The following is a 25,295-nucleotide window of genomic DNA, read 5'->3' on the forward strand; positions in this document are numbered from 1 at the left end:
ATGTCACAGATTAAATATAAACTTTTAATTAATTGGAATGGCCAAGAGGTTTATTACGATCAATAGAAGATCTAATTCGTTATTGTTTTTGTTTTTTATTGTTAATAAACATAATAAATGATTGATAAAATAATAATTTATAAAATAAAAAACTATTTTTATAATTAAATAAAATATATAGGATTAATTTGTAATTAAAATTAGTTAAAGGACTATGTAGCAGTTGTTAAAAAGACTTTAAAAATATATTTTGTTATGGGACCATTTAATGGTCCAAACGTTCTGGGACCATCGAATCCGGTGCCAACTAACAAGCACAAACAAGATACACAATACAACATACAAGCAATTCACACAAGTCAAATAGCAGAAAATTTCACAGATAACATAATACAACAATAGAAGGCACACCCAAGTAATTCATATAAATGCATATGATGAATGTCTATTCCTATACAAGCCATGAATTCATGTGTCGGTTGATTGTCCGTAACCCAACAACATTTCGAAGATTGGCATTACATACCGCCATCCTCATAGAGAACCTTCCTTCCGGTTTCAAGTAGGTATTACGTATCGCCGTCTTCACTGAACCTTATCCTTCGAGTCTCAAGTGAGCGTCCCCACTGAATCTCATCCGTCGGGTCTCAAGTGAGAGTCCCACTGAGCCTCATCCTTTGAGTCTCAAGTGGTCGTTACATATTACCATCCCCACTGAAGCTCATGCACAATATCTCAAGTGAGCATTACGTTTTTCCTTTCTCACGAGATTGTGCTCAAAATCATATCCTTTAATTCAAATCATTCAATCTTTTCCTCAACTTTTATTCCTCAAATCTCAAACCTTATTTCCTTAAACTTTAAACCTTAATTCCTTAAACCTTAATATTTAAATCTTAAACCTTAATCTTCAAACCTTTTTTGACCTTATCTTTACCCTTTTCTTAATTTTTTTCTTAACCTTTTTTCTTAACTTTATCTTTTCTTTACTTTTACCCTTAACCTTTTATATATATGCATTTTAATCCTTAACTTCTATGTAAATATTTTTTTATCCCTAAACTTTCACACAATGACCTTTTTATCACTCAAATCCAGTTTAACCTTACCCTCGTATATTTTCTTAAACTTTTTCTTATCTTTCTTAAATATTCTTTCAATCCATTCTCAAGTACTTTAAAAATTTAACCTTAAAGAATACTCGTTCTTCAAACTTGTAACAACTAATAACCAACATCAACCAAGTATTTAAATATCCATTTCTAACTATCAATTTCATTAATCAAGACACTACCTATACAATTAATTTAATTAAATCCTTTATTTATATAAAAAATTGGACATAACTTTTCCTAAAAATGGACTTAACCTCTATCTTAACAATTTCCAGGATTCGCAGCAATTATCAAAACAATACGATTCTCGATAATTAACTTATCATAATTCAATTAAAATTAAATTAGAATCCACAGCCAAATTATCACAATAATCATCCATTCAACTACTATACAAAACTACACTCAAATCAATCACAATTTAGTCACCAAAAAAAAAAATCAATCACAATTTCAGTCATAAATCCAAATCAAACTCATCAATTAATCATTCTAAACTATTATAATATATTTGTAATTATTCAATACGCTTTATAAGTTGAGATAACATATTTAAATAGCTATTAGAGAGAGAGAGATTTCCAACTTTTATCAAGCTTTCTTCACCAAGAATGCCACTTTCATGACACCGCCTTCATAAGAGCTCAAGAAGCCTAACCCTTCTTTTCATCATCTTCTCTTCTCACCATTCAAAAAAAAAAAAAAAAACAGCAACTTAATCAACCATTTACATCTCTCCCTAGATCATCAAGCCAACCAAAAATCCAAGTTCAAGAGGACTTCCTTTGGCCAAAAGAGAGAGCTAAAATAATCAACTTTCAAAGAGAGTGGTCAACAAAGGATACGGGTTAAGCTAGATATATAGTAACCTCTTGCTCATGATTATGTTGCTAAATGTTTGATGATGATTATGATTCTGGTGTGCATGATCGTGTGAAAGTATGTAGCATGTGAGTAATGAGAAAAGTGAGTTGAGTTTTTGGGGCTGTAACAAGAAGTATAACAAATTTAAATAACTAAAAGAAGGTTAGACTCATGAATTAGAGGAAGTTAGTAGCTTATTAGGAAACCAAATTTGATATGTAGGGTCCGAATTTTATGCTGCAGAATCTGTTGTAGAATTTTTACAGCAATTTGTTCAAATTTTTGGGAGCGATCTAGGCACTCAATTTAAGTGGAATTATTTTTTTTATGAATTCTTGATGAGTCTAGGATGTTCCCTAGAAATTTCATAATTTTCTGATGTGCAGATTAGGAGATATAAATTTTTGAAGTTAGATGCATTATGCAAAAAAATTGATTTTTTATTTTTAGAGCAGCATCTTCTAAACTGCATATCTGTTAATTTGGACAAATTTTTGAGTTGTAACCAAAAACAGTTAAAAGATTGGGAGGTATAGGATGGTGTATCCAAATTTCAGAGCAATCCAGTTTTTAGAGGAAAAGCTATGCAACTTACAAGGAAGATGGCTCACTGCTTTGGTGACACAATTTCTTTTAAAACAGAACAGATTTCTATACTGCATAAATTTTTCTTATAATGTAATATTGTCTTAAAAATTAAACCAAATTAAACTTAGATAAGTCTAATATAACTGTACTAAATTTGAAAAGTATTAAATTAAAAATAGATTTTTCATGATTTTATAAAAATAAATGCTACTCGTTGGTTTTTCAAATTTTACAAAAAGGGCGGTTTATGACCTCTTAGATTCAATTAGTAAATCCTTGTGAAAAAATTATATTTATTCACGATTTTTACTTGCTAGTAGAATGCTGAGTATGAAATCAAAGAAAAACTAATCTCAAAAATATGTTGACTAGTGAACAACTTTGTTTAGAGGAATGCAAACAACTCCAAATAAAATTTCAGCTAATTACTATATATAAAGCTAAGAAAATTGTTTCCAGCTTAGGTTTAAGCAGGTTAAGATAAGAAAATTGAACTGATGTTTTGGATTTAAGAGAGCGGATTATAATATTCAATAGAAAAATTGAATAATATGCCGCTAAATATAGAGAGCTTGAAGACCGCTGCTAAAGGGAGAAAAGAGAGTGACAACAGATTGTTGAATCTTTGCGTGAGGATTTCAACACCAGTAACTCACAGATAGATCAATTTAATCATCAACTCAGCAGCTTGACTGAGTATGTGAGGGCAATAGGTTTTAGTAGTTCTGGATCACGTATCTCCCCAACTCGTCCTTTTATTTTTTTTCAAGCTCTCAGAAAAGCACATCTGCTCTTCAGGTAGAAAACTCTCACCTATCCTGCAGTCACTAGGACAACCACAGAGTTTTCAGATAGAGGATGATTCTGACAATCTCGATGATTCAGATGAGGACTATTTAGACGAGTACGAGTAGGGTTATTTACTTTGCTTTGAATATTTTGTAGTATTAGTGGATTGCAATTTAGAAGAATATAAGTTTGAATTTAGTTATTTATCTTATTTTGAATCTTTATGTTAGAGAAAGTATATTAGGAGCTCATTACTTCAATCGAGATAATGAAAAATCATTTCGTCTTTTTAGTTGGAACTTTAGGGGGTTCTCTAAAAAAGATAGCAAAAAAATTATTCCTAAAGTCGAGACTAAGAGGAATGTATAAACAATCTATAGGTTTCGTCGTTTTTCTAATTTCTTCCCTAGCAGAATGTGAAAGATTACCTCGGAGAGCAGCTTTTGCTAAAACTCTAGTAGTTTCTTGAAAACTCGCTTCGGATATGAAACTTTGGGTATTCAAAGATGTTTTTGTTATTCCCAATAATAGAGTTCGGTAACAAATTACTTCTTCTAAGGCACGTCCTATTTTAATAAATTTGTAAATTCATTATCTAATATTTAGTACAAATTTTATTTTTATAAAAATTTATTTGACTCGTTATCTAATATTTTGGTATAAATTTTATTTCTATATTTAAAAGTTTATTTGCATTAATTGTCTACTATTTTTCAAATAAAAAAAATAATTAAAAAATATGACTATTAAAATCGATGGCACATTTGTTGTTTTTCAAATTTAAAATAGACAAAAGAAAAAAAATTCACGATAAACTCGTTATTTCAATATAATTAAATCGAAGGCTACTTTGTCAATTTTAATGTATCAATTATTGACAAATGCGTTGTCAATTTTATTTAACATTATCGACGATAAGTTTGTGATTTTATTCAATGGGTAAAAATCTTAAACTCATATTATAGACAGAAAAATTGTCAATTATTTTTATTGAAAACTTATCAACGGTCCGACAAGCCGTCAATTTTATTATAATTTTAAAAAATTGACATATTTAAAAGCGACAACTTACGTTGTTGATTTTGTCATCGATTTTTAATATTATCGACAATTTTATCATTAATTTGGCTGTTGATTTTAATAGTATTTTTTGTAGTGCAATGATCGCGGAATTTACAAGTCTACAAACTAACCGGTAGGTGTACCAGGTCATACCAAGTAATACCTCAGGTGAGTGAGGGTCGATCCCACAAGGATTGATGGATTGAGCAACAATAGTAGATTGAATCACTTAGTCAGGCAAGCAGAGAATGGTGTTTTGAGGTTCAAAAGCATTAAACAGAAATTCAGAGAGTAAGAACGCAAGTAGTGAAATTGGTGTGAAAAGTATGCGAGAAGATACTTAAGGTTTCAGAGTTATTTATTGTTCCAGATTAAGTTTTCTTTCCAGCTATTTTAATCATGCAAGATTCATTTTATGACAAACTGTAATGGACTAAACCCTAATTCCTCAGTGATTTAGTCTCCTCTAACCTAATTAACCGCCAATTTCTTGGTCACTTAATATAGATTAGAGAGTTAGGTTTAATTCTAGTATATTAGCCACAAAAATCCTAATTACCCAAATATAAGAGGATTATATGTCACGTATCCCGTTAAGTCTAAGTAATTAGCAGTTTAGGAGGAATTTACTTTCAAGCTAGTATTCAAGTGAGATATCTTTTCCAAGAATCAATAAGAATTCATGTAGAATAAGAGTTATTTCCAATACACTCAAATTCATAAGATGAATAACGAAAGTAATCCTTGAAATTAAATCAATACATTAATTAAAACAGAGTAATAATAGTATTAATCCATGAAAATAAACAGAGCTCATAACCTTAACCAATGAGGTTTAGTTGCTCATGACTCAGAGAAAAAATTAGGGTTCAAAAGTGTGAAAGTGCGGAATGAAGTCCGAGAGGAGAGATCCCCCGAAGGGCGAAATCTTTTTCCTTTTATATTTAACCTAATTTGATTTCAAAATAAAATAAACTAATAATAACTAAAGCCCAAAAAATTGTGTTTGGGAATAAAAATACTTAAAATAAAATAAAATATAATAATTAAAAGCCAAATCCAGCTAAAGATGCTCCTTTGGGTTAGATTGATCCGTGTTGCTCAGTGTTTAGCGCCCCAGGTGACAGAAACTTCACTTTCAATTCTGACTTCCTGGCGCTAAACGCCAGGCTTGGCGTTTAGCTCCCCTGATGGCAGTGACTTCTTCTTCGTTTCTAACTTGCTGGCGCTAAACGCCAGGATAGCGCCCCTAATGGTAGAGACTTGGCATGCATCACAAGGCAGTTGGCGCTAAACGCTCAGGTCCGCGTTTAGCGCTAGTTTGGCAGATTCAAGATTCTTCTCTTTTCTTGCACGCGAACTCTGCCAAACCGATCCATACTTCACCTGAAATAATTAAAACATTAAAGCGACTCAAAGTAGCATTCAAATAGGTTTCAAACACTAAAATCTAATTAAAACTCAATAAATTTATATCTAAAATAAATAAAAAATAAAAAAAATGCTCACACATCATACCATTAGAAAAAGCTAATTACATTGGCCTAATTTTATAACAACCTCAGCTAAAATTCCATTATTTTTATGTACGTTGGTTGTTTTCTTGTGGTAACTACTGAAACTTTATCAACAGTAAATATGAAATCAAAGCCAAAATTCTAATACGTGTTTAAGTTAGTAAAATTCTAGTTCACTAGGATCATAACATAATTGCGACTTAGGAGTTTTGAATACATTCAACAATATTATGGCTTAGGATTGACAATGAATAAGAGGTAATAGAATTTAGATTTCATCTTAATTTTATCCGTAAAATTTTTTAAAATTAAATTTTATTTTATTTATAAGTTGAAAATCTTTTAATCTAAATTTTACTTGTACCTTAAAATTCTTCACTCAATTCTACCAATAAAAAATTTAATTTTTTTTAATCAAGTACATTATTTAATCAAATATAATATTTAATTATTTTATGTGTGATAAACATACTAGTAAATAAAAAAATATAAAATTAAATTCATATTAAAATTAAAAACAACAAAATCATAATCAAATTTATGTTAAAATTACAAACACTATAAATATCAATTCATCATCAAATCCTTGTTAATAATAGTTCTAACAATATACACTAATAAACTAAAAGTGCAAGCGAGTATATAGGTTGAATAGAGTTAATTCTAAATTTTTAATTCAAACTTTATTTTATTCGTAATTCAATTCGCTTAGTTTCTAACCCTACTTGCAGCGAGTAAAATTATCAATCATATTCAAATGAGTTGGTTTAGCTTGAATATCCATAAATGAAATTAGGCTTGCCAAACCTAAATAATGGTCTAAACAATACTCAGGAATTAACTAATTAATTTATACTAGAATTAAGATTAAATGAGTCTGACTCTATTTTAATAGTTAGTTGAAAAATATCTCATACTTATAACTATCTAAAAATCATATATTTAAGAAATAGAAAATTTATAATAGAGTGTTATTAAAAGAAACTTTGAGTCTATACTTTATAATAAACCACATATACATTAATACATACCATCGTAGTTAAGATGAATGCTTTTTAGAGGTGCGTGGTGTGCTCAATCAAACGTGGAAAGGCTACCTAATCGTTGTTGTCATGAAGCATGCATATACATACAGTCCTATAAAATTGTCAAGTTGTTTAATTTAAGAAAAACTCTTAAACAGAGTAATTTTTAGTATTTTTAGTCATTATTTGATCAGTAAAAATATTATATTATTATTTTATTAATTTATGTATATAAATTTTAAAAAATATAAGTGCAAATTATATTAATTTATGGATACAAATTGTATTAATTCACGTGTGCAAAATTCTAATAAATATAAGTACAAATTATTGTTTAATTTATTAAGTACGAGCCAAAAATGATAATATATATTTGTTGGTCATGTAGCATTGCTCTTAATTTAATTTGGATCATCCAATAGAAAGAACGCATACCTAGTTACAGGAGCGGAGTTTAGTTGAGACAATAGAGTGATGACTCTCCCAAATTTTTTATAAAAAAATTAATAGTATTTTTTTAAAAAATAAAAAATAGATTAATTAATTTAAATACTTTACTATGACTTTAAAGCACTCAAATTCAATTCTCATCTCTTTTTTTTTTTTTTTACCAAAGATAGGAGACTCGAACCCGCAACCTCTTAATTGAGTATGGGGAGACTATGCCATTTGAGCTATAACTCATTGGCAAAATTTAAAAAGATAAAAGACTCGAACCCGCAACCTCTTATTTTTATTGTATAATAATTTTTAATTTTTATTTATTTAATTTAATATTATTTTATATTTTATTATTTATTTAATTTAATTTTTTTATATAATAAAAAATATTAAAATATTTAATAAATATTAATATTATTGAATTTATATAAATTGATAAAAAAGATTCAACAAATTTGTAGCCTCCCAAAATTTTGTTTTAAGTTTGGCCACCTGCCTAGTTAGCTTGTTGATTAATCATGATTATCGTTCTCATGTTTTTGTTCGATCGCCGCTGATTCTTATTGGGTGGACGCCGCCGACACATACAAACAATTGGTGCGCACCACATACAGTTTCGATAAGGACAAGAATATATGATTAGAGCTTGATCAAACACTATTAATACTATATGTTTATAATTATCATGAATAATAATAAACATTTTGATGAAATCAATCATAAATCTTCCAAGATAAGCCCAGCACGCGTGCGAAGAATAACACGTACAGTACTCACTAGTCTTCATGATAATAATAATTATTATTATTTAAAAAAAATTGTCTTTTGCACTCGTTAGTCGCTAGCACATTATTATTTCTTGTTTTTTCATTTTGATTTAAAAAGATAATTTATTATATTAATTAGTATTAACATGTTGAATAATATTGTTACATACAGATCGGATACTAGCTACTACATACTCATTAGATCGCATTTGAAAACATTAAATAATAATATAATGTCATGCGCTTTATAACTTGATTAATGATCAATAATTTAAGGACGCTCGTCCAAGTATATATAAGAGAAGCGATTACAACAGCACTTTGGAAGTTTTTGAAGAAACACAAGCCCATTTGTGTTGTTTGTTTCACATACAGAGTTAGCTCGAACGTGATTACTTAGGGTATTAATTGATTGCGTAAATTAAATGATTAACATACATGATATATTTAGTTCACTAGTTTATTTAAGCGAGTGTCAAAAATTCAAATCCTACCTTACCTTATGTATGTAATAATTCATTGGCCAACCTTTAAATAGAATTTTAATCCATAACAGATTAATTCTTAACCTGCTGCATTGAGCGATATATACCGTGAAAAATGTTAAGGCAGGAGATAGTGGTGACTAATGGCCCACACATGCACCACGCTGCGACAAACTTCTCCGATCCAAGTCCGTTGACAATCAGATTCAAATGTGATATAGTATTATTTTTATGAAGAAAAAGTATAGATAATCAACAATATTTTTGAATAATGTGTGAATAATGTAAATTATTAGAGTTAAAAGAGTAAATTAATCTTAAATTTAATAAATAGTATTAAATTAGAATGTATTGTATTTTTATTTGATTGGTGGTTGTTCATGTTGTTTAAGACTGTCATTGTTTACCTAGCATTCCCCTTTTATAAAATAACGCACATTATATTAGTTTATTTTAAACGTCTTTTTGTAAAGACGCTTACTATTATTATTGGACTTTATTAATGAATTGATTATTTTTGAATTTCTTAATAAATTAGAATAAAACTGATTTTTTTTATAACAATAACAATAAATCTAATTTTTTTTAGAAATCTAATTGTATTTTTAAATTTTTAAGGATTTATATGTCTGCAAAATAAAAAGTCAGAGATATATTTATCTTTTTATCAAAAAATTTAAAAATATTCGATTTAGATTGTGTAATTCGATCGGATCAAATCAGGTCTAATAATTATAATGCAGATAATTGAGTTTATTACTGTTGTTATAATAAATCGATTTTGTTCTGATTTATTAAAAAATAAATCATTAACCAATTTAATAAAGATGTCCAATAATAACATGACATATATAAACATCTTTAAAAAAAAAAGACATTTTTAATGTCTTTATTAAAGTGTTCTCCTTATTTTAAAACATTTGGCAATCATGGATGGAATATCATCTGCTAAATTTAAGTTCTATATATTCTCATTGTTTGGGGACGACAAATCTTTTATGACGAATTTTCAATAATGTAGCCAAAAAGTGGGAAATGAAAATAATCGTTGAACTAATGTTTAAAAACTGATTCACAACTTTGATGATTCAAATCAGAAAAAAAAAAAAAAAGAAAATTACATTAATGGAAACGCTAGTGTTGTAGCTCAAACAACATTTTTCTGCTATATATAATATCATTAAGTAAGGAGTCCCGTTAGGGAGTCGATGGAGTATTTGTACAATATGTACAATGGGCTATTTATTTGGCTCAATATGAGTTAAAAAATAAACATACAGGATAAAATACTACTAATTTTTCAAACACAATACATCCATACTATCCAAAATAACCATTCGAGTACGAGAGATAATAGACATCTAATATCCTACTAAATCGAACATCCTTATACCCATGGTACGTATTGTATAGATACTTCATTGACTCCCTATACTTCCTCTGAAGTAATTAAAAGAAGGAAGAAGATAGCAATTAACTAAACTAGCACTATGATCGTTATTATATTATTTGTTGTTTGTTTTCATGGATTTTAGATGTTGCAGCTCCTTTTGCAACCTCTTGTTCTCTTCTCTTAGCCTCTCACACCACTTCTTCAATATCTCACACTCCGCTTCCGTTTGCTTCAATTTTGTCCTGCTTACATATTTTTATATATATATGTTCATCTATCACTTAATACTCATTCAAATTTAAAACAGAAAAATCGAATTACTACCTTGCTCTCCTGTTCTGAAACCACACCTCCACTTGCCTCGCTCTCAGATTGAGCTTCTTTGCCAACTCTTGCTTTTGCTTCTGATGAGAATATATATAATATCAAATGGAAATTAAGGAAAAACGGTGGTGAGAAATCTATATAATATATATCAACAATTGAAGCATACCGGATTCAGAGTAGAATGGTGTATGAAGCTATCCTCTAAGAGTGCAGATTGTTGTTTGGTGAGCCTAAGTTTCTTTCTGGGGTTACCATTCTTCTTGTTTTCTTCTTCGTCTAAGTCCAGCAAGAATTCTTCGTCTCTCTCCCTCTTGATGCTAGACGATGAGTTGGAAAATGAAGAAACACCTGCGCTTTGAGAAGATCTAGAATCCTGTTCTGGTCCTAAAGTAAGAGATGGGTATGCCTTAATATTGCTGCATGGACCCTCCTCCTCCTCCTTCTTCTTCTGCCTACAGTTTTCACCATGAACAAGACTAAGACCAAGACCAAGTCCAAGTTCTTGGTCATTATTATTAGAGAAGGCCATCATCATATTGTGAGAATTAGGAAATGAATTCGAGCGAGCTGAGAAGTTTGTAGATTGCAATAATAATTAATGTGATGCAAGAATGGATGCAAATTAGAGCGGTTGTGGCAGAATTTATTAGAGCGAACCCATCCGCCCCCGACAATTACTTCGAAATGAAAACGAGACCTTCAAGAAAAAAAAGCATCCAATTTGGTCACTGATTTTTTTTGGACTGATTATCCCTGTGCCAAAAAAAAATAACATTGACTTTTTTAAGTACAGGAACCTCCTTGTTCTTTTGAGGTAATTATTAGGAGTCGAATTTGATTTTTTTTATCAAAGATATCGTTGTCTTTCGAAGTAATTGTCAGATCTGTTTTGGGTTTTTCTCAATTTATTATGATAGAGTGGTGGAGGGTTTGTGGGGTCACATTATTTATCTCTTTATTCACCAAGAAACGAAATAATTTATTCATGTTGGAATGGATTTCAGGGTCACTTTTGAACAATCATGTTGCACCGGATAAGTGCTCTAACAATTTTCAAATACAAGTTTTAATACTTTAATATACGACGGGGAAAAATACTATAATAACTCGTAAGAAAAAAATATATAAAAATAAGATATAGTGTGAATTTTATAAAAAGCTTTTTATATATATTATCAAAGAAAGATAACAGTCAAATCCAGAATAATCATTCTCAATTTTTCATTTTGTTCCATCAAATTTTAGCTTGCTTGAGTAAAGCTAAATATGATCTAATTAATCTCAATTTCTATCTATCTATCTATCTATCTATCTATCTATCTATCTATCTATCTATATTGCCACCCTTAAACCAAAAAGTGTAAAAACTAACAACCTGAATTACATCATGACTAATAAATAAGACTAATTAAATAATACTGGTCTAGCAAGAACTACTCAATAATTTTATATAAATCTAATATTATTTTTTAAAATTAAAAGCTTATTATATTGTTGACTTGATATTTTTATTTATAAAAAATATTATTGAAAAAATAGCACGGTCTTAGACACATTCCAATATTACCATACTGACACTTGAACTCACTCAACTTCTCGAGTTAAGATCAAATTAGCCTAACTTTCAATATTTAACAAGAAAACTAAAAATATAAGAGAATATTAAAAAAAAAAGGTTTTGGTGGAAATCACACACTTCACTACTCAAGTGATTATTACAAATAACTTACGCACACAATACTAAAATTCTCACTCTTATTTATAGTCATCCACTTTAATAGACGACCATAATTAAATTTAATCAACAGCCTAGATCAAGTATCTAAAACTTTTATTGCAAATATCTAAACTATTATATTTTTTTAAATTATTTTATATTATTTTTATATTTTTATATATATTCACACTCTTTTATCTAAAATACTCCATGACTTTTTAAAATTTTAAATTTTTTTTTGAACATTTTAAAATGTTTTAAAATTATCCAAAATATTCTTAAACATTCTAAAATAACTTTGCAAACACTATAAATATAACATCTTAAAATTTATCGTGACATAACACATCAAAAGGAAAGGAAAACAAATTGGTGGTGTGAGTTGAAATTAAAGGCATCCCCGCACCCATAAAGGAAACAAGAGTGAAAAACGAAAGCAATACGTATCCAATAGTGGGAATGGGACATGTTTTTCAAGCTTTTAGTTACACATCTTATTCATTCATTTCAGTGTTTTGCACTCATAATTTCATTCCATCAGATAGCATGCATTCGTCAGAAATGTCATCATGAATTCCACATTTTTTAATTCTTTTATAGGTTTAAATTATGAATTTACTTTTGATGTGCTAATAAAGCTTTTTACGTATAAATATAGCGGATCTTATGTATGCTATTTTAACCTTTTTTTTATGATATTGTTGAAAGAATTATATAAATGTGATGATATATAATTAATAAGAATCTATTAATTTTTTTTGCGGTGATAATAAATAGAATAAAATACTGTTTTAGTCCTAATATTTAAATTAAATTTTAATTTTATCTCTAACATTTAAAACATCATATTTTTATTTAAACATCTTATTTCATCTTATTTTTATTTTTTGATTAAAATGATTTTTTATCCACAAAAAAAATCTTTTTTTCTTTTTTTTTTATCATTTTTTTTATTATTCTATCACTTTCGTTATCAAATCACTACAATAACCACTATGACCATTACAGATATAATTTTTGCCGATGTTTAGAAGAAAATCATAATGGAAGAAAGAATATTTTCGGAACAAAAAAATTAAAGCAGGATGAAATAAGAAGTTTCGAATAAAAATGGGATAGAAATAACACGATTTAAACGTTAAAAATATCATTAGAATTTAGTTCAAATGTTAAAAATTAAAATAATATTTTTTTCTAATAAATATTTATTGATCTATTTTTCACTAGAAGGAAAAGTAGTTTTATTTACTTTAATTAGTTTAATATCTTTTTCAATAAATTATTTATTTATTATGTATTTTATTTAGTGTACGCTTTATATATAATTTTAAATAAAATAAATAACTTTTAGTATAATAAATTAGTAATTAACTAAGAATATTTGAAAATTGTTTTTATAACTAACTCAATCGCACATATATATAATTAAGATGACAGAATATAATATCTAAACCGAAAAGAATAGGAGTACATAATTTAATGCCTGGTGCTTTGAACTGTTTTGCTTTATCTTGGGAAACAAATGACAAAGTCTTATCATTTTTATGTACCACCAAATTCATTGCTCATCGTATATCCATTATTTCAATCCAAGAGCAAGTTGCTTGTGATCAATTTAAAGTCAACCTTGATTATCAGTGGTTTGTTTTCTTTTCTACTATATACATTATATAGTAATTAGTACAAAAGAGAGAGTCATATACAGCAATTTGAGGGTCAAGAATTATTTCACTTCTAATAGTCAAAGCTTTAGCTAGAATCTCTCAATGTCACAAGTAGCAGGAAAGACAACCATACATGTATGTGGACAAATAAATAAGTGTTTGTACTGTTAATGTTAATTAGATAAATATCTCTGAAATTAGTAAGTTGTTAATTTGTTATGGCTCAACAAGTTAGTTAATTTGTTGTTCTCTCTTTCTAATCAACCACAATCACCTCTCACACCCCTCTTTTCTGTATAAATTGTAATTTTGCGAAACCCTGAAGTATTTTTCTTCATTTTTTAATCAATAACAAAAATCTATTCACTCTTAATTTTCTCCCAATTCTCTCTTTTAACTCTTAATTTATGGTTTCTGTGACTCGGACTGGACTAGTGACATTGATTACAGAAAGTCAACCAATGGATATGGAATCTATCTTGGCCCAAATCTGGTGTCTTGGGCAAGACGCAAGCAGGCTGCAGTATCTAGGAGCAGCACTGAAACAGAGTTTCAGGGTATCTCTGATGCAGTAACTGAAATTGTTTGGCTTCAATATCTACTAACAGAGATCAGAGTGACTTGTGCAACAAAACCAATTATTTACTGTGACAACCAAAGTGCAGTTCTTCTCTCAACTAATCCGATCTTACACAACAAATCAAAACACTTTGCCTAGGACCAGTCCTTTGTAAGAGACTATGTAACAAGAAAGGAAATCTATATCCAACATATTCCAGCCCAGGATCAACTGGTAGGCACACTGACCAAATCTCTCTCAGCTTCGTCCTTCCTCAAATTCAGAAATCTAGTTAGAGTCTTTAAAGCAGAACCTTAGATGGCCCTTGGTTTGAGGGGGCATGTTAGTGTTAATTAGGCAAATATCCCTGAAATTAGCAAGTTGTTAATCTGTTATGACAGCTTAGCAAATTAGTTAGTTTGTTGCTCTCTCTTTCTAATCAACCACAACCACACCTCTCACACCCCTCTTCTCTGTATAAATTGTAACTCTGCGAAACCCTAAAGTACTCTTCTTCATTTTTTAATCCATTCACAAATTTATTTTGTTTGAATTTCTGCTTTTGTTTGAATAATTTCTGTTCTATGTTCAGTGTATTTTTGTTTGAATTTCTGGTAATTATTACTAATTTTATTTTGTTTGAATTTCTGCTTCTGTTTGAATGATTTCTATTCCATATTCAGTGTATTTTTGAAATTGCTGATTGTTGCTGATTGTTGTATGGAGTTTATGCAGTTTATTGTTGACTGTTGTATTTTTGAAATTGCTGATTATATTTTAAATTTTTATTTGAATAATTTGTTTATGCAGTTTGTTGTTCAAAGTATTTTGTTTTCTAGTAATTTTATTTTGTTATGATTTTACTTCTGATTTTTTAAATTTTGTTGTTCAATGTATTTGTTTATGCAGTTTGATATTAGTTCAAGTGAGAATATGGACGACACTGGATTGCCTGCTACGCCAGTTCCTCTTCCAAATGAATCTACAAGCATCAAATCTCTGACTATATTGCCTGCTGCACCAACTCCTCATAGAAACATAAGAAAGCTTGCTAATAGAGGTAAGGGAAGAGGCGGGCTGTTGAAGAAGCTGTTGTTGATGACACCACTGAAACTCAGATCGACAAAGGTAAGAGAAAGCCTTGTAGACCTAGGTCTTGGACATGGGATCACTTTACTAAAGATGAAGCTAGTAATCCACAGTACCCTAGAGCTAAATGCAATTGGTGTGGAGCTAGTTATGCTTGTGATAGACATAAAAATGGCACCAGTAACATGAAAAATCACTTGTTGTCACAATGCAAAAAATTTTCGAAGGAGGCATTAGATCTTACTCAAAAGATTCTTTGTTTTCAAGATGTGATAAAAGATGATAGGAAAGGGATAAGTAGTTCACTTTCTGCCGTGTTATTTGATGTTGATCTTTGTAGACAAGCCCTTGCTGGAATGATTATTATGGATGAATTGCCTTTTTCGCATGTTGAGGAGGAGAGTTTTCGTTATTATATGAGTTGTTTGCAACCCAAGTTTCCAATTCTTGAAAGACTCACAGTTGCTAGGGATTGTTAGAAGCTTTATTTGAATGAAAAAATTAAGTTGAAGTCTAGTTTTAATCAAGCAAATCAAAATATTTGTTTGGCAACTGATTGCTGGTCATCTGTGCAAAACTTGAACTATCTTTGTCTTATTGCTCATTACATTGATGCTAATTAAAAACTGCAAAAAAGAGTCTTGAAATTTGTGCTATCAAGAATCACAAGGAGAAAACAATTGGAAGGAAGATTGAGAGATGTTTGTTGGGATGGGAGATATCGCGAATTTTTTCTATAACCGTTGATAATGCTAGTTCAAATGATATTGCACTTTCTTATTTGAAAAGTTGAATGGAGGATTGGAACTCACATCCATTAAAGGGAGAGTTTTTGCATGTTAGATGTTGTGCTCATATTTTAAATTTGTTGTGAATGATGGGTTGAGAGAAATGCATAATTCAATTTTAAAGATTAGGAATGCAGTTAGGCATGTGCGTGCATCACCAGGTCGTACTGACAGGTTTAAGGCTATGATTAAGGAAGCTAGAATTTTGGAAAAAGGCATTATGCATTTAGATATTCCTACCAGGTAGAACTCTACCTTTTTAATGCTTGAAAGTGCTTTGAAGTTTCAAAAGGCATTTAAACAATTGGGAGAGAGAGATTCAGAATATGCTATGATGGCTAGTGGGATTCTTAAGTCTGAGGATTGGGAGAATGCAAGACATTTTGTCAAGTTTTTAAAAATATTTTATGATGTAACCAACAAAGTTTCGAGTTTAACATTTGTGACATCTTCTCAACATTTTAATGACTTTTGTAAAATATTGTCTACATTTAAGCATTGGATGGGAAGTTTAGATCTGGTGCTTTCAGGCATGGCTGAGAAAAATGAAGTCCAAGTATGATAAATATTAGGGAAATATAAAAAACACAAATATGATGGTTTTCATTGCAGTGGTTCTTGATCCTAGGTATAAGCTTCAGTTGATTAAGTGGAGTTTTGAGAAGTTGTATGAAAAAGAAGATGTTGAATTCTTGACTACAAAGGTGAATGAGATGCTTTTCAAGGTGTTCAATAGCTATAGGCTGTTTGGTGGGATTGGTAACTATTAAAAATCTACTCGTCAAGATCCTCCTGAAATTAGCACACAAGAGCTTGATGCACATGAAACTTCTTTTGCTATGGAATTTGAGAAGGAAATACAATTTAATGAGAGTGTTAAGAAGAATGAGGTCGATTTATATCTTATGGAGGCCTTAGAGAAGAGTGGCATGTAATTTGACATTCTAAATTGGTGGAAAGTGAATTCCACTAAATATCCAATTCTTGGGTAGATTGCAATAGACGTCTTAGCTATGTCAGTTTTTACAGTAGCTTCAGAATTGGCATTTAGTACTGGAGGAACGAGGAAGGGTGTTGAATAATTACAGGAGTTCTCTAACTCCGATGACAGTTGAAGCATTAATTTGTACACAAAATTGGCTCTGAAACTCTTTAAAACTTGTTCTTGAGGAGCTCACTGAGGAATTGGAGAAGTTGAAATTAAGTAGGGTTAAGCTTCGATTTATAATTTTCTTTATTTTTAATCTAGTTTTTATTTATATATATTATTGTTATGATTGTTCCTTATTTTATATATTTTATAGAAGTTGTACTCACTCCTGATCTTAATGAAGAAGATTCTAGTGTTGAGTTTAATTGAGTACATCTTGTTATGGTATGAATTGTTCTCTTTATTGTTAGATTATTCTCTTTATTATTAGAATGTATAACTAGACTAGAATATTTTTCTACTAGTGCTATATTATTGTTGTTGTTGTTGTTGTTGTTGTTGTTGTTGTTGTTGTTGTTGTTGTTGTTGTTGTTTCAGGTTGGTTTGCGTAAAGAACTTTAGCTGTTTTGTTGGAAAAGACACTATAACGTGGCTATCTTTTGCAGAAAATTTATATTTATTTTTTGTTGTGTTGACTATTGAACTTTTAAACTTCTTTAATTGTCGTATGTTAATTTCTTTTGTCGTTGAATTTCATTGGATCAAGACTTTGTTAGTTATTGTATATTTGTATTTGTTGATTTCAATGTTATGATTTTATGAAATAGTATGGCAGTATTTTTTTTGAATTGACTGAAAAACCGAACCAAACCCAACCGAATTTAATTGGTTTGATTTAGTTCGGATGGTTTCGATAAAAAAATCGAATCAAATCAAACCGTAGTTTAATTAACCGATGAATCGAATGACTTTTCTCTAAAAAATCGAACCAAACCGCACCGCGAACACCCCTAGTACCATTAGTATAAGCCTTTTCTTTTTTGTCTTGGCCCAGTGCCAAACAACCAAGGAACCCGGGTCAGGTCGGGGAACAATCACAACCCTAAACTATTGCTATAACACTCGCGCCTTCTCTTCATCTCTCTCACTCTCCGTCTCATGGCTTTCGTCAGCTGCGCAGCCGTCACCACCGCCTGTTCGCCGTCGATCCCAGAGGTTGCACTGACACCGTTTCTCCCTGCCCCGCTGCCTCAGACCTTCGGTTCTGCTATGGCCTATTCCATCTCCCTTGCTGATACAACCGATTTTCACCGCCGCCGTCTGATGCCCTTGTCCGCGGGTGAAGCCGCCTTTCGCCGCATCTTCGCCATTAATCTTCGTCGCCAGCAAAGCTTCGGTTGGCTACGCCGAATTTCTCCTTCCCTGCTTGACTGCCTTGCCCGGGTCTGTTGGTGTTATTCACGGAGACATTTCTCCTTTCCGGCGAAGTCGCATCAGCACCGTTGACGACTGGGAGAGGGTTTAAAGTTCCCGAATTTGGCATCAGGTCTCTCTGCCACAGTGATTCCCCGAAATTCATATTCCCTTGCCTCTGAATTCTGGAATGCAATGTGTTTTGAGTCTTGCCCAGTGAATGGCTTCGATTGGAGCATCCATTTTGGTTTGAAGCCTCCCTCCTTTGTTGTTCTGCTATCTCTCATGGGGACTTCCATCTCCAGTTTTTCTCCAATTGGCCTATCAGGAAACATTTCGCCACTCCATCTGTGACTTTATTTCCCTCTCTAGGGACCCATATGAAGTCACAATTGGGAAGACTCTCAGCCAGGAGAAGAATATCTCGAAGAATTGGTTCCACCTCTCCTATATAAGTTTTTTATTTTACTGCTTGCACAAGAGGTAAATTATCCGACTCTAATTAAGATTTGCTCCAAATTAATATTTGTAGCTAAAATTAGTGCCATTCTCATTGCTTCTGCTTCTGCAGCTAAGCTGGAATGAGCTCTGATTCTCATGGATTCTCCTGTTAATAGTCATCCAGAGTTGTCTCGAATCACAATTGCAGTTGCTCCCTCCGCTGTCGATCTTCTATACGCAGCATCTACGTTAGCCTTTAGCCAATCCCTCGGTGGAGGTCTCCAGGTAATGCTCCTTCTGCTTATACTCCTGTTCTGGTTTTGTCCGAGCTGCTCCTTTTTTCGCATTGCTTCCCTGATTTCTGATTCTAGGATTTTAGCTCTGATGATGGTAGCATTGGGGTTGGGGATAGTGTTTTGAAATATAGTCTGGTTTCTCGTTTTCCAAATCTCCCAACTTAGCACTCCAATTCTTCCAATTAGATCCTCTGCTTCTTCCTTCCCTTGTCCTCTAATTTTTCTGCATATTTCAAGCAGCCATTCTGCAAATGACTTGATTGTTTCTGGTGTTGATAAACATTGACTCTGTGCTCCAAACCACGTTACTCTGATCCACGAGCATAGAAGAATTGCATGTTTTATAGTCTCTATTCCTTCCCTGCAAATTCCACAGATAGGAGTATTAGTTATTTTCTTTTTAAATAAGTTATTATTTAATAGTATAAGCCTTCAACCACGGGTTTTGGTTTGTCTTTTTTTTTTTTTTTTGGGTCAGTGGTTTTGGATTGTTCAATGACCACTATTTCAGACTTTCGAACAGGTTTTTTTTTCCCCTTTTTGGTCAGGAATTGGGGATCAAGTATTTTTTTTTTTTTTGTCTTATTTGATGATCAAGTTCAGCATTGTTCCTCTTTTTTTTTGTTGAGTTCATCGTTGTTCAAAGTTGTTCCTATAGCAAACTTCCTATCAAGGGCCCAATCCGGGATCAACTTTGGTAGTTACTGGGCCCAACTACTTCTCGATCATCCACGCCGTCATTTCAAGTTAATTTTGGCAGAGGATCTTAAAAGAGTGTTATTGCCAAGAGCAGTTCCTGGTTTTGTTTTTGGGGCTTTAAGCCCCTTTAATGCCAAAAACAAGAAACATTTTTTTCCTTGTGACTAGAACATTTTTGCTTTTCAACAGATAATTTTGTTTCTTACTATAGATAAATTACTTTCGCTGAAATTCGTTTTTTTTTTTTTTTTACCAAAGATAGGAGACTCGAACCTGCAACCTCTTAATTGAGTATGGGGAGATTATGCCATTTGAGCTATTACTCATTGGCTTCGCTGAAATTCGTTTGTTAGAGACTAAAAAGTTTAGTTAAATCAGCTCCCATCAATATTTGAACAAAAACATAAGTCTTTACTATTTTTAAAATTTTCAAATGAATCTCTTTTGTATAGATAAAAATTAAGTTGTCTAACAAAATAAAAAATTTAAAACTAATTTGATAATTAAAAATTTTTAGAAACCAAAATGTATGATTAAATTTTTTAATAAACTATTTTGAGACATTACTACTCTATTTTAATTTGAAATTAGGTTATGTCCAGCCCAGTTTTAATTTGAATGAAAAGTTGTTAAGAGAATAAAGTCCAAAATACAAAAGGAAAAAGAAAGTTGTTAGAGATTGATGTGTAAATCTGCGGACCATGGTGAAAACTAAAGATTATGAATCTCTCATTGAATTGTTTTGTAATACGAGAATTTTATTTTTTTTCGCGTAACATTTTTAGGTGCTCGAAAAATATTGGTGTTTCAGTCATTTTTTTTCCTCCAAAATAAGTAAGCTTTCGTTAATAAAAGAGAATTACAAGTATCAATATTCCATACACTGGGACAGAGAGGAGCTTGGGAGCTATAGAAGTTCAGACAACAGCCGCATCGAAGAGGCTACAACTTCTGCTAGTGATTGTGACTTTCTGAAAGACCCATGAGTTTCGTGTCTTTCATATATTCCACAGCAGAACCACTAACAATGGGGAGTAATTTGTTTGATTTGATATGTTTCAGTAATTTTAGTCATTGATATCTGTTCGTACCTGAGCCGAAGTTATGAGTTTATGAGTTTCGGAGATCTTAATGGGCACAGCGTTGTTTTCAAGTCGGAAAAACTATCTGTAAAGATATTTCGATGCTTTAGTTAGTAGTGCTCTTAGGTGTTAAAGTGGACAGATGCCTACCTGCTAAGTTTTTTTTTTCCTTCATACTATTTTTTTAGTTGGATTCGATGTTATTAGGCATTTACTGTCTTGAATATTCATTTTTTAATGCTATAATGTGGCAACTTAAAGAGGTTTTGACGTTTTTTTTTCTCGTAATATACCTATTAGCTCATAACATAGTATTCTCGTTAAATGTTAATAATGGTATTGATTCTTATTGAAAATAATATCATTTATGTATATATTTTATAATAAATATTAGTGACTAAAAGTATTGGAATATTAGTATTTTTAATACATATAATTACCGTTCTATAATATATAGGAGTGTGTAAAAAAATATCTAATTTACCAAATTTCACAATATGATTCATATTCGATTCGATTTTTTTTTAATAATATCTGATTTATTAGACTATCGGATAAGATTCCATCCTCAAGTATATTAGATAGAGGAATGCTAGGGGCTAGCAATTTTTGTGATTTGTAGCCATCAAATAGCCATCAATGATGGTTTTAATGGTGTGAGATTGGTGTGAAATTTTATCCAATGGCTCACTTTTTTTTGCTGATTACATGCTGGCTAAAATTTAACAAAATTGCTGACCCTCTAAACTTTTCTTATTAGATATATATTAGATATTAGATATTAGTATTACATTTATTTATGAATTTGATCTGATTGGATTAAATTAAATTTAAAGATAATATATATATAAAATAATTCAATCGTTTCACTATAAATGGAATCGAAATTTTGCTTAAATTCAATCTCGTGTACATCTATATATCACATTCCTAAATAGTGTTTCTTTATGGTTAGAGATGTAGACATGGTTTATTGGTTCTAGTTTATATATGTATAGTTGGATGGTTTCCGTAATCAACTAAAATGGAGTGGGAACAGTAGAGCAGCGATGTGGCATATACCATTCACAACCCAACAACTACGTAGTTTACAGGCCTGCGATGCCGTTGAATAGCACATTTAAATTTGGTCTCAGCCGTTCACGTGTGTCTGTGTCAGTTTCGTTTGGAAGTTGATGGTAGGTATGTGGATCGTCAAGTGAATAGGAGCAAAAAGTGATGCTAAATTATGTCCATTTTGTCAGACCATATGTCTGTGTATATATACAAGAAAGAAAAGAAAAAAGAAAATTATACCGGTTTTATTTTATGAGTTTAACGGAGGATTCGTTAATAGTAATTTGGTGGCACCAAACAATTTTAGACAAGTGGGTGCATTTAGAAGAAGCTGGAAGTGCATTAATTTGTTAGTTTTTGTAGTTGTTGTGAAAGAAAGGAAAAAGCTAACAACCGGAAATGTCACTATCAAGAGTGTTCCATATGTCTTTCTTCATTCATTGATGTGAGTGTAAGTGCATTTCCACCGTCACTTGCGTGCGTTTGGTTGGTCTTTTATGTACACAAAATACATGGACAGCATGGTATATGTTTATGGACTGTTTATTTAGACATAAATTTTCTATGAATATAATGATACACAAATATACATAAAATATATTTTTAGTATTTTCTTTTTGAATTGAGATATTGAAATATAATATATAAAATATAAAATTTTATATTTTTTTAGTATCTTTTTTATTATTTTTTTTTCTTTTTTTTTTCTTCTTTTTGTATTGTTGCATTTATTACTGTCATTAGTAATCATCTTTAGTCATATATATATATATGAAAATGGATTTTCTCCATTTTTTTTTATATTTGAGAGAATAAAATGTAATTTTTCACCTTTAATTCTATAAGTAGGACCAAAATTAAATAGGAGAGAAAAAATAATAAATGATAGGATTAAATACTGGACACCATCCAGTTCTTTTTCTCACTGAAAAAGATCCACTCCCTATATATATTCATTTTTACTATAATGTTGTTCGGATTTATTCGTGTCTCGTTACTTGAATTAGTTTCATTAAGAAAGACAAAAAAGACTAGACAAACTTAGAAAAAAGGTTGAGTTGTTCAGATTTGTGCATCTCACCTTTATTTTTTTTTCATTTATTTCAACCCGTTTCAATATTAAAAAAAAAAAACTAAATTACTGAGATGATGAATGAAGAAAAGTTAATAATAGTATTTTACAATAAAGTTAAAAATTGGTGGTGCCGATAGTAATAGTAGTAGAAAGTTCTCATGGCGGTGGCATTAATGTTGGTGTGATAATGATAAAAAATTAATAAAGATAAAATGGACATTTAAATTAGATTGTTGTGTTTTATACATTGTTGTCAAATAGATTCAAAAATTTGTGTCTATGTCTTTTAGTATATTTGGTTGTGTTTAGTTACGAGATCAGAAAAAGATATGACATTAAGAATAATATAGAAAAGACAGAAACACAAAAAGTCAAAAATTAGTGTTTTTGTATCTTGTTTGATGATAATCTAAGTATAAGAAAGAACAAATTATGAAAGTCTAATTTATTTTAATTTTTTTCGTACAAAAAATTTAAAAAAATATATAATAAAAAATAATTATAAAAAATTAATAAAAAAATAAGTCATGTCTTTCGTCAGTATTTCTGTGTAGAAAAATATAAAATATATTAATTCAATATTTCTAGACATAATATATGTATCCATGTCTCATCTGTCAAACATATTTTTGCGTCGGTGTCTATGTGTTTTAAAGACACTAACCAAACAGAACCTATCTTCCTTAGAACTCAATCGGGATCAGATTAGATTATCTCATTTGTCACTGTACTATAATAAAATTAATTCTTTTATAGTTAAATAAAAAATATAAAAATTGATCATTAAAAAATTGAAATTGAATATTTTAATTTTTTAAAAATATATTATTTTAAAAATTTTGAGATGGAATAATCTTATATGTAAATTTATTAAAAATTTACTTATTTAACATATATACTAACCAACTTGTTATAATTCAAGTGGCATAATTTTCTCATACTCATCTAGAGATCGCGAATTCGAGTCTCACTCCTAATTTAAAAAAAAAAACATACATACTAAAAATTTTATTAAAAGCGACGATAGAATAATTAATTTGTATGACTACTAATGCTAATAAATTTTAGAATTTTTTTAAATAAAAAAATTTTGAGAATCAAAATATTTAATTTAATCTTTTTAAATACTATCAATTTAAATATTTACTAAAAAATTCTTATTAGTCATAATCTATTTTTGGAATTAAATATGTGTTATCGATAAAAATTATTTATTTATAATGAATAAAAAAGCATATCATATACTTCTTTTAGATAAGACGTGTTTGGATCAGAATATTTTTCATACTTTTTGTTGGAAATGTTTCTGAGTTGAATTATTTTAGATGGAAAAATTATTTATTTTTCTCCATTTTCTTATAAATTTCACAAGAAATGGCAACGCAATAAAGGCCGCCACTGCAAAAAAGAGGTGAGAAACGAGGATGAAAAGATATTAGGCACCCTACTGCAAGGATTGGAGGGAAGCACAAAAATAGTTTGATTACAAAATTGTTAAAACATATAACATGATTCATTTCATATTCAAATTTAATTTATTTCCATCATTCGTCATATATTTTTCATAATATCACACTTCTATTCTTGTCAAATTAATCATTTTTATATCACGTGGTTCCTTCTTATATTATAACTAAGAGGAAGAGTTTCAAGTGTACCAGAACACCGGTATTCTAGTTATTTTAACTGTTGATCTATATTAATTAAAATTAACGGTTAAAACAACTAGAACACCGATATTTTTGGTACACTTAAAATTCTTTCCTAACTAATAATAAACATATCCTACTCCAACTTCTTTTTTCAATCTTCTTCTCTCTTATCATGACATTTCCTCATGTGAGACGATGTTATAGAAAGGAAACGTAATTATGATTATAATCATTTATAGAAAGAAAGTACATACTTATAGTTTGTTTCCCTACCATTCCCGCAAGGAGAAAGTACCCCAATGTAACGATTTTCAGAGCCATCATCTAACTATCAAATATGTAACTAACTCTCAAGCCATCATCCAGATATTTAATTTCTCCTAATATCTCATATATTCAAAATAATAGTCTCAATATTGATCACGTGTTTCCCTTTTGTAAGTATAAATCCAATGCTTAA

The 25,295-nt window shown here is 30.2% G+C and overlaps 1 protein-coding gene and 1 long non-coding RNA gene across 3 annotated transcripts; one reads left to right on the forward strand and one right to left on the reverse strand.

Moving 5' to 3' along the window:
* Positions 1-9,798: 9,798 nt before the first annotated feature.
* LOC107608504 (homeobox-leucine zipper protein HAT9) lies at positions 9,799-11,130 on the reverse strand. Of its 2 annotated transcripts, none has more exons than XM_088493688.1 (3): positions 10,540-11,130; positions 10,371-10,447; positions 9,799-10,288 (listed from the first exon to the last, which is right to left on the reverse strand). In XM_088493688.1, exons 1-3 carry the CDS (start codon positions 10,906-10,908, stop codon positions 10,159-10,161), a joined length of 576 nt encoding a protein of 191 aa, XP_088349814.1. In that variant the 5' UTR covers positions 10,909-11,130; the 3' UTR covers positions 9,799-10,158. The 2 variants fall into 2 exon arrangements, with proteins under 2 accessions (XP_088349814.1, XP_020962274.1); XM_021106615.2 differs by having other exon boundaries at positions 10,371-10,450; positions 10,540-11,065.
* A 7,028-nt stretch (positions 11,131-18,158) lies between these two features.
* Positions 18,159-21,312, forward strand: LOC148554363 (uncharacterized). The gene is made up of 2 exons (XR_015892061.1): positions 18,159-19,017; positions 19,106-21,312. It is a non-coding gene; the product is annotated as an uncharacterized LOC148554363 (long non-coding RNA).
* The last annotated feature ends 3,983 nt before the right edge of the window (positions 21,313-25,295 follow it).

Source organism: Arachis ipaensis, chromosome B7, assembly GCF_059453495.1.
Source record: "Arachis ipaensis isolate K30076 ecotype BB chromosome B7, ASM5945349v1, whole genome shotgun sequence".
Lineage (NCBI taxonomy): Eukaryota > Viridiplantae > Streptophyta > Magnoliopsida > Fabales > Fabaceae > Arachis > Arachis ipaensis.

Excerpts from the sequence above, each read along its gene's own strand:
- LOC107608504 (XM_021106615.2), bottom strand. The coding sequence starts at position 10,908 with ATGATGATGGCCTTCTCTAATAATAATGACCAAGAACTTGGACTTGGT. Across the intron at positions 10,451-10,539 it reads ACCATTCTACTCTGAATCCG|AAGCAAAAGCAAGAGTTGGC; the intron begins GTATGCTTCAAT and ends TATTCTCATCAG. Across the intron at positions 10,289-10,370 it reads TTTCAGAACAGGAGAGCAAG|GACAAAATTGAAGCAAACGG; the intron begins GTAGTAATTCGA and ends ATATGTAAGCAG.